At 44.2% G+C, this 13,448-nt stretch overlaps 2 protein-coding genes across 8 annotated transcripts in view; one reads left to right on the top strand and one right to left on the bottom strand.

Moving 5' to 3' along the window:
- The window catches only part of ACAD10 (acyl-CoA dehydrogenase family member 10), a 49,041-nt gene extending 38,518 nt beyond the window's left edge, over positions 1–10,523 (bottom strand). For all 5 annotated transcript variants that reach the window (XM_060028070.1, XM_060028071.1, XM_060028073.1 and 2 more), the window contains exons 1-4: positions 10,424–10,523; positions 5,740–5,939; positions 1,731–1,879; positions 132–326 (exon numbers count right to left, since the gene is read on the bottom strand). In XM_060028070.1, coding sequence (XP_059884053.1) covers positions 132–326; positions 1,731–1,879; positions 5,740–5,926 — 531 coding nt within the window. In that variant the 5' untranslated portion in view covers positions 5,927–5,939; positions 10,424–10,523. The remainder of the gene's footprint in view (positions 1–131; positions 327–1,730; positions 1,880–5,739; positions 5,940–10,423) is intronic.
- Positions 10,524–10,621: 98 nt separating this feature from the next.
- Positions 10,622–13,448, top strand: part of BRAP (BRCA1 associated protein) — a 38,676-nt gene continuing 35,849 nt past the window's right edge. Inside the window, exons 1-2 of one of the 3 annotated variants that reach the window (XM_060028066.1) lie at positions 10,622–10,880; positions 12,896–13,057. In XM_060028066.1, the coding sequence (XP_059884049.1) occupies positions 10,799–10,880; positions 12,896–13,057 (244 nt within the window). In that variant the 5' untranslated portion in view covers positions 10,622–10,798. Of the gene's footprint in view, positions 10,881–11,968; positions 12,754–12,895; positions 13,058–13,448 lie in introns of those variants that run through there. The other 2 variants (XM_060028067.1, XM_060028068.1) reach the window with 2 other exon arrangements.

The raw sequence follows: 13,448 nt of genomic DNA, 5'->3' as shown, positions 1-13,448 counted from the left end.
ATGTTTAGTCCTAACTGAGTCAAGTGTGTGAATAAAAAACCCATTCACTCCAGATCTACTGAGAGGCAGCACTAATGCTGCATCCTGAAGCAAGGACACAGACTTGATTCAGATTATTCCGGATCACTTACCACATCAAACTGTTTCCGGTCCAGGGGCAGAAAGCTCTTCCCATTGGGAAGATAAAAATTATTGCTCAAGACTGCAGTCTGAAGGCCTTTAGCCCGAATCTGAGTTATGGCCTCAGTCATCACTGGGAACGGCTTTGCCACTCGCTCACTGGTCAGCAGAGAGAAAAAGGAGTCCAGGGGCACGGAGGTCTTTGACTAAGAATGGGGGAGGGGAGAGGAGAACCAGCCATCATTAAGAGTAAGAACAGCTTGTCACCGACACAGAAAAACACATATTCCTGGCTTCCTACCACTACCTGGTGTAGGACCCCAGGCCTTTGGCTTGCTGCCAAAAGGAATTCCCTCCCTCAGCCCTTGTGCAGAACTTTGTATATAAGGTTGTAAAAAGTGGCTTAGAATTAGAGTTACAGTGGTTAGGGAATGGAGCTATTTATATCAGTATTCCAGTTAAATGAGTTCTTTATTTCACTCACTCATTGTCAATTTTAAAAAGATTCAGAAGACCCTAAGAGGTACATTAAACTCCATAAGTGTATTAAGCAGATGTAACTTAATTTTTAATGATCCAGAGACATTTGATGATTCTGCATTGCCTCAACTTCACCATTACGAACTGAGTGTCAGTTTCTGATCAATTTTTGTGTTTTTAAATTCAATCTCTGTGGGTTTTGAAAACTCTTATTTTATCATGTTTCAAAATCTGCAAGGCCAAGTCTGCTATTCTGATATACACGCACATTTTACAACAGCTTTATTGAAATACAATTCACATACCACCCAATTGACCCATTTAAACTGTAAAATTCAACGCTTTTTAATATATTCACAAAGTTGTGCAACTATCAACACAATCCGTTTTAGAACATTTTCGTCACCCTGAAAAGAAATCCCATACCCATTAGCAGTCGTTACCCATTCCCCCCCGACACCCCAATACTCCCAGTCCTAGAAAATAACAACTCTATTTTCTGTTTCTATAGATTTACCTGTTCTAGACATTTCAAATAAGTGGAATCATACAATATGTGGTCTTTTGGGTTGGCTTCTTTCTGTCACTTAGCAGAATGTTTTCTATACATATATTTAAATATTTATTCATTTATTTAAAATTGAGGTAAAAACACATAACATCAAATTTACTATTTTAACCACTTTGGGTGACATTAAGTACATTCACTGTTATGTAACCAAAACCACCATCTATCCACAGAACTTTATTATATCTTAAATTATATGTTAGCAGGGTTATTGTGAAGGTACATGAGTTAATACAAATAAAGAGCTTAGAATGCAGAGCCTTTCCAGAGAAAGGCTCAATGTTATTACTGCATTAAACAAGCTTTCTGATCAAAGCCATTATACAACTCCAGCTTCAGATGAACAGTAACTGATGGAGAGGCCTAGTATGTAATATTTTTACTTTTTCATTCGTGTAGTTAAAATTGAGTACCTGGGGATGGAAGAAATAGCTTAAAATCTTATAACAGGTAATTAGGTTTTCCCTTCTTTATTTTTAGTTTAACCAACTTAATGGATAAGTGTTGCATCCACTATTCTAGGCAAAAAGAATATGGAAATTCAAGTATGTTTATCACTCACAATTTCAGAGCAAAGTCTCCCAAATTCTTGTAGGAAATCCTCTGTTGTTATCTCTGCTCTCATAAATTTCATCCAGGGCCCATTTTCACCACCTGAGATCAAGGCCTTCAATATAGTTCCGGAAGGGATATGATTCTGTACCTCCCATTCTACCGGAAGTAAAACATACGGTAAGTGAAACAGTAATGTATGGACAAACAGCTGGGGTTTGGGGAGCAGGGGAAGTACCATACAAGTTCCTGTGGCATCACTGTGGTGCCAAGTGTGTTCCATTGGGAATTCAGACAAATTCAGGAAATGGAAAATCTCAGCTTGGACCTCCAAAGGAACAGCAATAATAATCTGTGTAACTGAGGGGACATTGGTGCCAAGCGTCAGGTCCGTACCACCACTTTGAGATGACTCTGGACACTGCAGTACGAATTTTCTTCCCTGGTCTCTCATTGGCTGGTTCATATATATTAGGTCACTCACACAGTCATGGCACATGGTAAGGAAGTGCATTAGGGAATAAAGCAGATTCTGACAGCACTCCAAGACAAGCCCTTCATTTTGTAAACCATAGTAATCCTTCAGAGCAGTGTAGCTGGCACACTGAGACATTCACCTGTGGGGGCGCTGTCTTTGAGAAATAAAGAACAAAATTCTGTCCATAAAGAGCTAAGGCAGTGGATGGATTATTATTGTGTATACTGGGAACACTGGGACAGGGGTTACTTTTTCTTGTACAAGGGTGTTTTCTCTTTGTATAATATACCTGCTATGGGGCAAAAATATATACAGCATTCATAATTATATCTTAGATATATCAATAATATACATTAGCACATATCTTTTGTTTAATGTAGTACCTGTGCATTGAAAATATTTCAGACAATATAGAAAGGTATAAAAAAGAAAGTTAAATGACAAAGCAATCCCATTCTTCAGAAATCGCCAATGTGACCAATTCAGTACGTCTTTTGAGAATAACAGGACTTTTAAAACTGAATCCAAATAATAATAATAATACATCTTTAATTTTAGAACTAAAGTTAGAGCATTTTTTAGGATCTTAGAGCTGGCAAGCATGCAAAGAAAGGGGCACTCTCCTATGCTGTTGATGGGGGTGTAAACAAATACAACCTCTATGGAGCGCAACATTTTAAATACACATTCACATTTGATGTAGTAATTCTGCTTCCAGGAATTTCTCCCACAGATATATTTATAAAAGTAAGCAAAGATTATGTACACGGCTGTTGTGCAGAACTGCTCACAATAAAAACTAGAAACTTACATGCACGTTACTAAAGGGCTTGTTAAATCAACCATGGTACATCCATATGATGGAACACCTCGTAGATGTTAAAATGTATAAACTAGGCCAACGGTTGGCAAATTATGGCCTGGGGGCCAAATCTGTCTCCCATCTGTTTTTGTAAATAAAGTTTTATTGGAACACAACCACACCTACTTGTTTACTATTGTCTATGGCTGTTGCTGGCTCCAATAGTAAAGTCATACAGAGACTGTATGGCTCGTGAAGCCCATCTAGTGCCCTTGACAGAAATAGTTTGCTAATCCCTTAACTAGACCTATGCCTACTGATGTGGAAAATTTGGCAAGATATTCTACTGGGTCAGAAAAAAGGAAAGGTACATAACAGTGTGTACAGTGTGGCCCAATCTGTGTAGACACAGTTTACACACACACACACACACACACACACACACACACACACACTCATGTATATATAGGCAATTTTTGGAAGGATAAACAAACTTTTCACAATGATAACCAATGAAGCCTAGGACTGACCAGGGAGGCGTGGAGGTGACAGTAAGAAATTTGTCTTTGTATTATTATTTTTTTTTAGGTGCACTTTTATTTATTTATTTATTTTTTATTGGGGTAAGTTGTTTTACAATGTTGTGTTAGTTTCTACTATACAGCAAAGTGAAGGAGAGTTCCCTGTGCTATACAGCGTATCTTTGTATTTTTAAAAATATCCTTTCAGCACCAACTATTTAATAATGAGGTTGGCATAACTGAGTTTCTGTATAGAAAAAATTTAATTAAATCCCTGTTTCTCACCATCACAAAAATGAATTCCCAACAGACTAAATACCCAAATCAGAAAAAAAAACCCTCTAAAAGTTAGAAAACAATATGCAATGTCTTTATGAATGTGAAGAAAACAAAGACTTCCTTAGCCTAGTCTCATAACATGCAAGCCATAAAGAAAAACACAGATGATTTTGATGACATCAAAAGTGAAAATTTTGGCATGGCAAAAACATTATAAATATAAAATAAAAACACAAGTCAATAATAAGTGCTCCAAAGATTCCAGGCACTGCTGAATAACATACCATTTAAAAGTATGAGCAGGATTTGAAAAGGCAGAGGAGGCAGGGAAGGGTAGCTCTGATCAGAGAGAACAGAACTTGCAAAGGCACAGGAGTATAAATACATTTGACAAGTTTAAAGAGCATCAGGTAGTCCAAGGTAGCTGAAATGTGGGCATACATAGGAAATGGTGTGACAAGAGGACATGAGAGCTGGTTGTGAGAGGCCCTGGAACCAGGTAAAGCTTCCGGTTTTAATCTAAGTGAAAAAATGCAGGCACTCAAGGATTTGAAGCAAGAGAGGGAAGGGATAAGATGTGTGTTTCAGAAGGGCAGTTCCAGGCACTGTGTGCAAAACCCAGAAGGCCAGAGGTAGAGTTAGGAGTTAGGAGGCTGATGTGCCAGTGCAGGCGGGAGAATTTAGGAATCTAATTTGTGTAGAGGCAGTGGCAGTGGGAAGGAGTGAATAGGTTCTCAAGATGTTCTGGAGAAAGCTGAGAAAATTCCTGCCAAGTAATCTTTATGTTCTCTGTAAAAGGAGACTTGGCTGTCTGCCAAGTATGAAGGTTTGGTCTGGGGAAGTATGATGGCTCCGGGGGGAGTTTGGAACAGCCCTGTAGTGAATGCAAGAGGAATATGAGTGGAGGAATAGAGAGGCTAAGGGCTCAACTGCAGCTGGAGCTAAAAAAAAAAAAAAAAAAATAGCTCACCTAACCAGTTAGCAGAGCTGGGTAATTTTGCAACCAGGGGCACAGAAAACCTGAAGCTGGGTTGATTTAGCATAGAAAACTGCCCAGTCAGCAACCACAGTAAGTCAAAAGAACAGGGACAGCTGTTTGGTCCTTTTTCCTTCCTGCTGATTGAGAATGGGATGTGAAGGCAGAAAGTGAGGCAGCCAAGCCTGACCCATCCGGTGAAAGTGGAAATGAAGTGCACTCACAGCACAGCAACACAATGAAAAGAGCCCAGGGCGCTGACATCACAGAGCAACACACTGGCCCAGACCACATACCTGGACTTTCACGTGCAAAAGAAATTAACTTCAGTCTTGGTTCAGTCACTGTTTTGTTAGGTTTTCTAACACTTCAAGCCAAACAAATCACACTTAAGTCAGTTGAATTGAGTGGGTAAAAAGGTAATACCAGGAGGGGCTGAAAAAGGAAGGATCAGAGCCTAGCGATTTGATCTTGTAGTAGCAAAAGCAGGTTTAGAAGGGAGGTTGGTGGAAAAGGAAAGGCTATGATCAAAGCGGGGACGGGGTGGGGGTGGGGGGGCGGGCAGAGAGGATGTCAGGATTCAGAAGTAGTTCTCAGGGAAAGGTAGTTAAATTCCACCAATAACATTAACAACAATAGCAGCTCATCATTTATTGAGAATTTCAGATGAGCCAAGCACACACCCTGCTAATCAAGTGCCCTCCATGAATAATCTCATTTAACCCTCCTCCAACCCCAAAGATGTAGGTACTATCATCAGCCGTAATTTAATGATGAGGAAACTAAGACTCAGAGCAGTTAAATAATTTGCCCAAGATACTCAGCCACTAACTGTTGCTTGGAATTTGATGAAGAGCAAGTATAGCTCCCACTGGGACACACTGCCATCTCCCCTCACCACCCTCCTTTCCCCCACCCCTACCCACCGCAGTCTCCAAAGGTGAAGTAGAATGAAGAGCTCACCTGCAGCCACTCTCCCTGGAGAAGGAATGAGAACTCCGCCCATGTCAAAAATCACTGCTTTGTAGGTGCCGCCTCCAGAATGTGTCCATCGCCAGGCTCCCTGGTGCCTGCCCTGGCCATGTTTCACGAAGACTGCCCTCCAAGCCCGCTGGAGCTGTGCAGACTGCAAAAGCCGCCTTAGGCACATGCTGGGGCCGAGGCTGCGGAGAAGGCACAGGACATAGTTTGCCGTCACTGCCTCCAAGCAGACCTCCACCCTGGTGCTCAGGTGGCACCTGCACACCTCCTCTGACCTCCAACCAGCGCTTCAGACACCACCAGAGAGGAACGCAGGATCTCCGCCCTCCCTGACCACTCCTTGCCTAAGTTCCTTGGCTCAGGAAAGGGCTCCACCATTCTCCCAGCCGCCCACGCTGGAAAACTGGATTCACCCCGACTTCCCTCAGTCCTCCAGCCAGACACCTCTGCTCCGGGTGCTGTGCGCGGCCCATCCTTCCTCCCGAAGCTCTCCATCTACCTCTCTCCACTCTCACTGCGTGATCTCAACCACGGACCTTTGCAACGGCCCCTTAACTGGTCCCCCTGCCTCTTCTCAAACCTCATTCTTTCTTCGCACTTCAACCAGTTATCATTCAAGATTGCAAATTTGATCATATCCTAACCCCATTTAAAACCTCCAGTGGCCCCCCACTGTCCTCAAGATAAACTCTCAGTTCCTTAACCTGCCTGAAAAGGCCCTCTGAGTTCTGCCTCTCCCCTTTCGGCTGCAGCTCTCCCTTGTATTTCACCTTAACCTGGGTGATCGGGACACTCAGGTCCAAGGCAGCTTCCTCAAACACATGATGCTCTCCTCCTGCTGCCAGGCCTTCGGGTATGGTGTTTCCTTGGCCTGAATGCTCCCTTCCATCTGTTACGTGGCTAATTGCAAATTGTCCTTTAGGCTGTAGTTTACCTGTCACTTCCTTCATGAAACCTCTTCTGGCTACCAGAAGAGACCAATGAGCAGGATGCCCTGTACCCACCTCCTCCTAGCACTCGCGATGCCACCACACCATCACCCCTCCTACAGAGCAGGGCAATGTCCTCCTGATTGTTCTCCATTGCCTCTTTTCTAAACTTACTTTCAAAAAGTTCGGGAAAAAACCAAAATACACATAACAGGTACACGTGTATATAGATATATAAACATGTATAGACATAAATCAAATGTGGCAAAATGTTAATAATTAATCAATCTTGGTGAAGGGTACACGATGAAGGGTATATGAGAGATCACTGTACTATTCTTCAACTTTTCTGTAAGTCTGAAATAAAAACCTGGGGAAAAAAACAAAAGAATTAAACCAAATTCTATTTGCAGTCAGTTCCACTTGAAAATCTTGAAGCTTCTCATGCGATGTCTATGGTTAAAAAGCTTACTAAGAAGCAAGTTAGAGCAAAACAGGTTGGTAAGACAGCCTGCCTGTTCATGGGAGTCACTTCAGTGCCACCATAAGGACTAAATAAACTCTGTAAGATTCTAAAGAAAGGATTCATTTTTAAAAAATATTTATTTATTTGGCTGCGCTGCATGTGGGATCTTCGTTGCGACATGCAGAATTTTTAGCGCCGGCATGCGGGATCTAGTTCCCTGACCAGGGATCCAACACGGCCCCCTGTATTGGGAGCGCCGAGTCTTAACCACTGGACCACCAGGGAAGTCCCTAAAGAAAGGATTCTTTTTCTTTTTTTTAGAAGTATTTGTGACGCCATTCTTTATTAAGGTATCAAATAACTGTATCTGGCCAGACAGCCACCTAAAGAAAGGATTCTTAAGAAGCAAATGTTCAAGATAATATAATGTGCTTCTTATGTAATTGGAAATTTGCTGGATTGGGGCATGAATGCTGAAATTAAAAATGTAAAGACTGATTTGCATTTTGGGTTTTACCTACGTTCCTACGCCATGGCCAAAGTTAGTGGTGGAAGGAGAAATTTATTTATAGGCTCCTGAAAGTGTCAACACATTCTCTGTGAGGGCTTAACAGAGATGAAATCTGTCTCTGGACCTAAAAGGCTGACTTTCATCCTCATTGAGGACACTGTCCTCCTCATAATTCTGCTAATGGATAAGTGGGCAACGCTCCCACAACTACCTTGCTTCTTCCTTCCAACTAGAGATGATAGTTCTGTTCTAGCCACTTCCCAATGCTCTCTTTGGAGCGGTTAGCGCTGTGATTTCTCATACCTCCTGGTACCTCCGTGGTACATGCCCACTGACTGGAATGTCTTCACCTGTTTATCTGCTGGTAAATTTACACTCTTTTTTACATCACAGCCTCAGGTTTACCTCCTCTAGAGAGGCTAGTCTTTCTTTTTCCTGGAAGATTCTGAAACTACTTTTTTTTTTTTTCACTCTCATTGCTTCTTCTCCATACCTTCACTAGGGCACTTACCCCATCACACAGTTCCTGTTTTCAACTCTATATGCTCCTCTACTTATCAGCTCCTTAAGGAAAGGCCTGTCTTACTTCATCTTTGTATATCCATCCCCTAGGACCTAGCATGGTGTCTAGACACATAACACATGCTCAGTAGAAACATGAGTTGGAAGGATGAATAAACTGGATGATTCAGAAAGTAGGGGATAACCTTGCTTGGTGGCACAGTGGTTAAGAATCCGCCTGCCAATGCAGGGGACACGGGTTCAGCCCTGGTCCGGGAAGATCCCACACGGCGCAGAGCAACTAAGCCTGTGTGCCACAACTACTTAGCCTGCACTCTAGAGCCCGAGAGCCACAACTACTGAGCCCACGTACCACAACTACTGAAGCCCACGTGCCTAGAGCCCATGCTCCGCAAGAAGAGAAGCCACTGCAATGAGAAGCCCGTGCCCCACAAAGAAGAGTAGCCCCCGCTCGCCACAACTAGAGAAAGCCTGCGCGCAGCAACGAAGACCCAACGCAGCCAAAAATAAATAAATAAAATTTAAAGATTAAAAAAAAAGAAAATAGGGGAACATAGGGGGCAGGCATAGTGATTGGCAGCTACAAAGAAGTGTAACAAGCCCAATTTTCCCATCTCTAGAGAATAATTCTAGTTCTCTGCAACTGGCATTTTCCTCCTCTACCGTAAAGAATATGTCTTCTCTCTGTCTCTCAGAATGAGATCAGTATGACGATGCAGATTTGCTATCTAAATTATGCTTTCATAAATATGCACACATAGTGTATGTTTCCACATATTAAAGAGATAGTTTAGTAGAGATTGAGTGTTGGCTCTGCAATCAGATTGCCTGGGTTCAAAGTCTAGCTCTGCCACTTGCTAAGTGTGAGACCCTGAGCAAGTGGCTCTCTCTGAGCCTCAGGTTCCTCTTCCGTTAAAATGGGAACAATTATACTACCTGTCTCATGAAGTAGCTGTTACAATTACATAAGATAAAGTATGTAAAGCACTCAAGCTAGTACCTGGCACACCATTAAATGTTATCTACTACTGTAATATACTATTAAAAAGTTCACATAAGGGACTTCCCTGGAGGTCCAGTGGTTAAGACTCCACACTTCCACTGCAGGGGGCATGGGTTTGATCCCTGGTTGGGGAACTATGATCTCACATGCCAAGTGGCGTGGCCAAAAAAATTTTTAAATAATAATAATCTAAAAAAACTTCATGAGGTCTCATATATTATGTGCATATAGCAGGTGCAAATGGCATATGCAGTTTCACAAAAATCAGACAGTCAGTGGGGGCAATTTTGGCTCCAACGGGACGTTTGGGAATGTCTGGAGACATTTTTGGTAGTCACCACTTGGGACATGCCACTGGTATCTAGTGGGTCAGGGCAGGGATACTGCTAAATATCCTATAAAGTATAGGACATACACACACCCCAAAGAATTATCGAGTCCAATAATGTTAATAGTGCAGAGGTTGAGAAACACTGATATAAACAGTGTATACTGAAACTAATTCATAGGGTGCAGTCACAAGCTATAAATATCATTTGGTCACATTATATGCATATACAGTCCACACACCTACACGTCCACGACGTGCTGTAACACACCTTACATGTAATGGTAGCATATACCTAGAACAGCGTTCTGTCACATATGTGCCATATATGTATTGACTGTGGCTCTCCATGTCTACATGCTAAAGGCAGTCTGAGGTACTGGAAAGAATGCTCTCAGAAAAACTGATGTAAATAGAGCCACAGGCTCTACTCATTTCATCATCACCGCTGTATAGGGATATTATCCCAATTTTACGCAAAATCTAACTCAAGGTCACAAAACAGGTGAACAGGGTCTACTCAATAATAACAGGAACTGCGTGTTCATCTCATTCACCCCCAGGTGTACCTCCAGCTCTGGGCGCTTAACCAGTCCACCGCCCTACCTTAACAGAATCAGAAACCCTGCAATCGAATCCCGACTCCCGATGGGTCTTCAGAGAAGCGTATTCACCTCTCTGAGCCTCAGCGCACATGTCTGTAAAGGGTGGCTGACACAAAGCAACCCTGCCTACAGCTAGAGCGAGAGATCAAACAGGACAAAAAGAGGCTAGAGCTCTTTGCAGGGCGCGGGTTCCGCGGACAATTCGGAGACCTCGGGGAGCCAAAGACCCCTCGCCGTCAGATGAGCTGGGATGAGGGCGAGGTCTCTCAGATAGGCTAACTCGGGTCTGGTCGCACACCCACCGATTCCCCTACTGGGGGCCCAGCTTCCGGTATCCCAGTGACGTGCCACCTCCACGAACTCTTTGAGATTCCGTCTCTCAGGGCGCAGGCGCACCTCCCCGCAGACCTGCCAGTCACGTGCCTGCCTCCGCACCCAATCAGAGCGCGCGCTGATTCGAGCATGCGTAACCTCACGGGTCAGGGACGGCGGCCGGGAGGCGGAAGCGGAGGGTGTTGTGGTTCTGAGGGTGGCACCCGGACCTGCTGCTGTTGAGGCGGTTGCGGCGGAGCTGAGGCGCGGCGGCGGCGCTGCCCGCCCCAGGCCGCTCGGCCTCAAGGCTCGTCTCCCAGCCTCGCCTGAGCCCGCCGGGGCTCGCGCCGACCAGCGCCTGCCCTATGAGTGTGTCACTGGTTGTCATCCGCCTGGAGCTCGCAGAACACTCGCCGGTCCCCGCCGGCTTCGGCTTCAGCGCCGCTGGTGAGTCCGCGGCCTTGCCGCCTCCCCCGTAGCCCGCGCCTGGGCCCCGGGGGCTCGTCCTCCAAGAGTCCGAGTCCGAGGAAGGGCCGCGACGAGGGCTTTCGCCTCAGGAGGAAGCCGAGAGGTGGTTGGGATCCCTCTCATTTCCTCCATCCTTAAGAGGTATTCCCAGATGTCACCTCTGGGAAGCCTTTCCCGGTCCCTCCTTCCTGGTGCCTCCTCATCGGGACTCTGTTTATATTTGGCGCGTCGCTTTCTCCGCCCTGGGTTGGGGCCGAGTTGTGCGAGTTGGTTTCCTCTACGTTTTGTGAAGGCAAAGACGGAATCCCCAGCTCGCTGATGGCCCGTGGTTTAATTAAATCGTTCCTCTTTGAAAGACTTTATTTAAGCGCCCTGTAGCAAGAGTTATACTTGTAATTAAAACGTGTACACTTCTGGTGTCCGAGCACTGTGCTAAACACTTCATGTGCACTGTTTCTAATTATCTTCATATAACTCTATTAGTTAGATGGGTGTATGACCCTTTTACAGAACTGGGAAGCTGAAGCCCAGGGATTAAGTGACTTGCCCACGATCATCTGTCAGTGGCAAAACGGGTATTCTACCTCGGAGAGCTGGACTTGAGAGTCTGAGCTCTTCATTCCCAGCCACACAGCCTCCTCAGTGGGGAATGCAGGTGTGGCTCTGCTCTTTGGACCTCCAACAATTACCTAACAACAACATTCGTTCAAGAAATAGTTTCTGAATGTTCACTCTCTGTTGGAGCTTTAGTTGTGTGCGGAAAGGGATGTGGTCCTTGCTTTAATGGCACCAGCAGTTCAGTTCATGGAGACAGATGAAGTAAATAATTACAAAATAAATGTAGGGACTTCCCTGGTGGCGCAGTGGTTAAGAATCCGCCTGCCAGTGCAGGGGACACGGGTTCGAGCTCTGGTCGTTAAAGATCCCACATGCCGTGGACCAGCTAAGCCTGTGCGCCACAACTACTGAGCCTGCGCCCTAGAGCCTGTGCGCCTCAGCAAGAGAAGCCACCGCGATGAGACACCCGCAGCCCCCCCCGCCACAACTACAGAAAGCCTGCACGCAGCAACAAAGACCCAGCGCAGCCAAAAATTAATTAATTAACTAATTTAAAAAATAATAATAAATGTAGAATTATAGCTGTGACAAATGTGGTGAATGAAAAGAAAAAAGAGTTTGGAAAGCTACTACAAGAGTATGTGTTTGGTTTGGGGAAGGGGCCTGGGGCTGGTAGGGATGGTGTCATTGGAAACTTCCCTGAGTATGTGAGTTTTGAAGCTGCAAATTAAAGATTGAATGATTTAATAGGCTACTGAGTTCTGAAAGTCAACTAAATTGACATAGGCCACATATACACTTCTACATGGGTCAGTCATTGATTCATTAATTTATTCAACAGATCTTTAAAGAGCTTCCAATGTGTGGTAGGCACTGTAAGTGCAAGGGATACAGTGACGGGCAAAACAGGCCTGATCTCTGCTCTGATAGAGCCTATATTAAGGATATTCCAGTCGAGTTTCCAAATTCCTTTTCCATTTTTGTGTGTTTTAGTGATTTAAGACAATGATCATGGATTTCCAGGGCATGATAGCATAAGGGTGTTTAAGAAGACTACCCCCAAAAGTTTTTAAAAGTTTTATTAGTGGACTTGATGCCTTCATTGGGGGCTGAACACACAGTTTCACTCTACGAGTGTTACTAAAATGTTGGTTCATCTGAGCATAATCACTCTCAAAGCTTTTATCTCGTTCATTTGCTTTAAAGCGCATGGTTTTCACTAGAGCAGTCCTGCATTGCTGCGTTTATTGCACCGGGCATTAATTGACTGTCAGGCACTGCAGGAGCCCCGGAGGTGAGTGAGATGGCCACTGCAAAGGCATCTTACAGTCTTGGGGGAGGGCAGCAGAGAGAAAAGGAAAACCTATGGAGGATACATTGAGAGTAGAAAGGAGCTTGTTTCATTATCAGGTATTAATCATTCATGTGTTCTTTAGTCGGGGAAATGTCTGATGAGGAGATCAAAAAGAAGACACTAGCTTCAGCTGTAGCCTGTTTAGAAGGGAAATCACCAGGGGAGAAAGCAGCGATCATACATCAGCATCTTGGCCATCGAGAAATGACAGATATGATCATTGAGACCATGAAGGCCAACCCAGGTATGCTTCCTAAAACCCGAGAAGACTATCTTTTGTAACCTAAACCCACGGTTGCCTGTTTTATATGCAGTGTTCAATGAAACCTACTTTTATCTTTTACTGCCTTTGTGCCTTACATGAGGTCATTAGGCCGCATTTCAACTTCTCTAAATATTTCTCCTAAATCAATCCTAACAAGCTAGGTTGACAGCTCTGCTCAGTGAGGAGAGCTACTTACCACATAGGTCAGGGGCAGATCATATTGAAATCAGGTAAACGTGTTGTGACTCTCCCTGCTCTGCCAGCTCATTCCATCCAGGGGAATGGAAGTGTATTGCATCTCCAGAGTGGAGAACTGGTAGGTTTGGTTTTTGAACTTCACAGCCCTGAATATTTATCCCACTTAGGAGTG

This window comes from Delphinus delphis, chromosome 13 (assembly GCF_949987515.2).
Source record: "Delphinus delphis chromosome 13, mDelDel1.2, whole genome shotgun sequence".
NCBI classification, from domain to species: Eukaryota; Metazoa; Chordata; class Mammalia; order Artiodactyla; family Delphinidae; genus Delphinus; species Delphinus delphis.
Note: the sequence above shows the minus strand (reverse complement) of the source record. Positions and strands in the feature narration are given on the sequence as shown.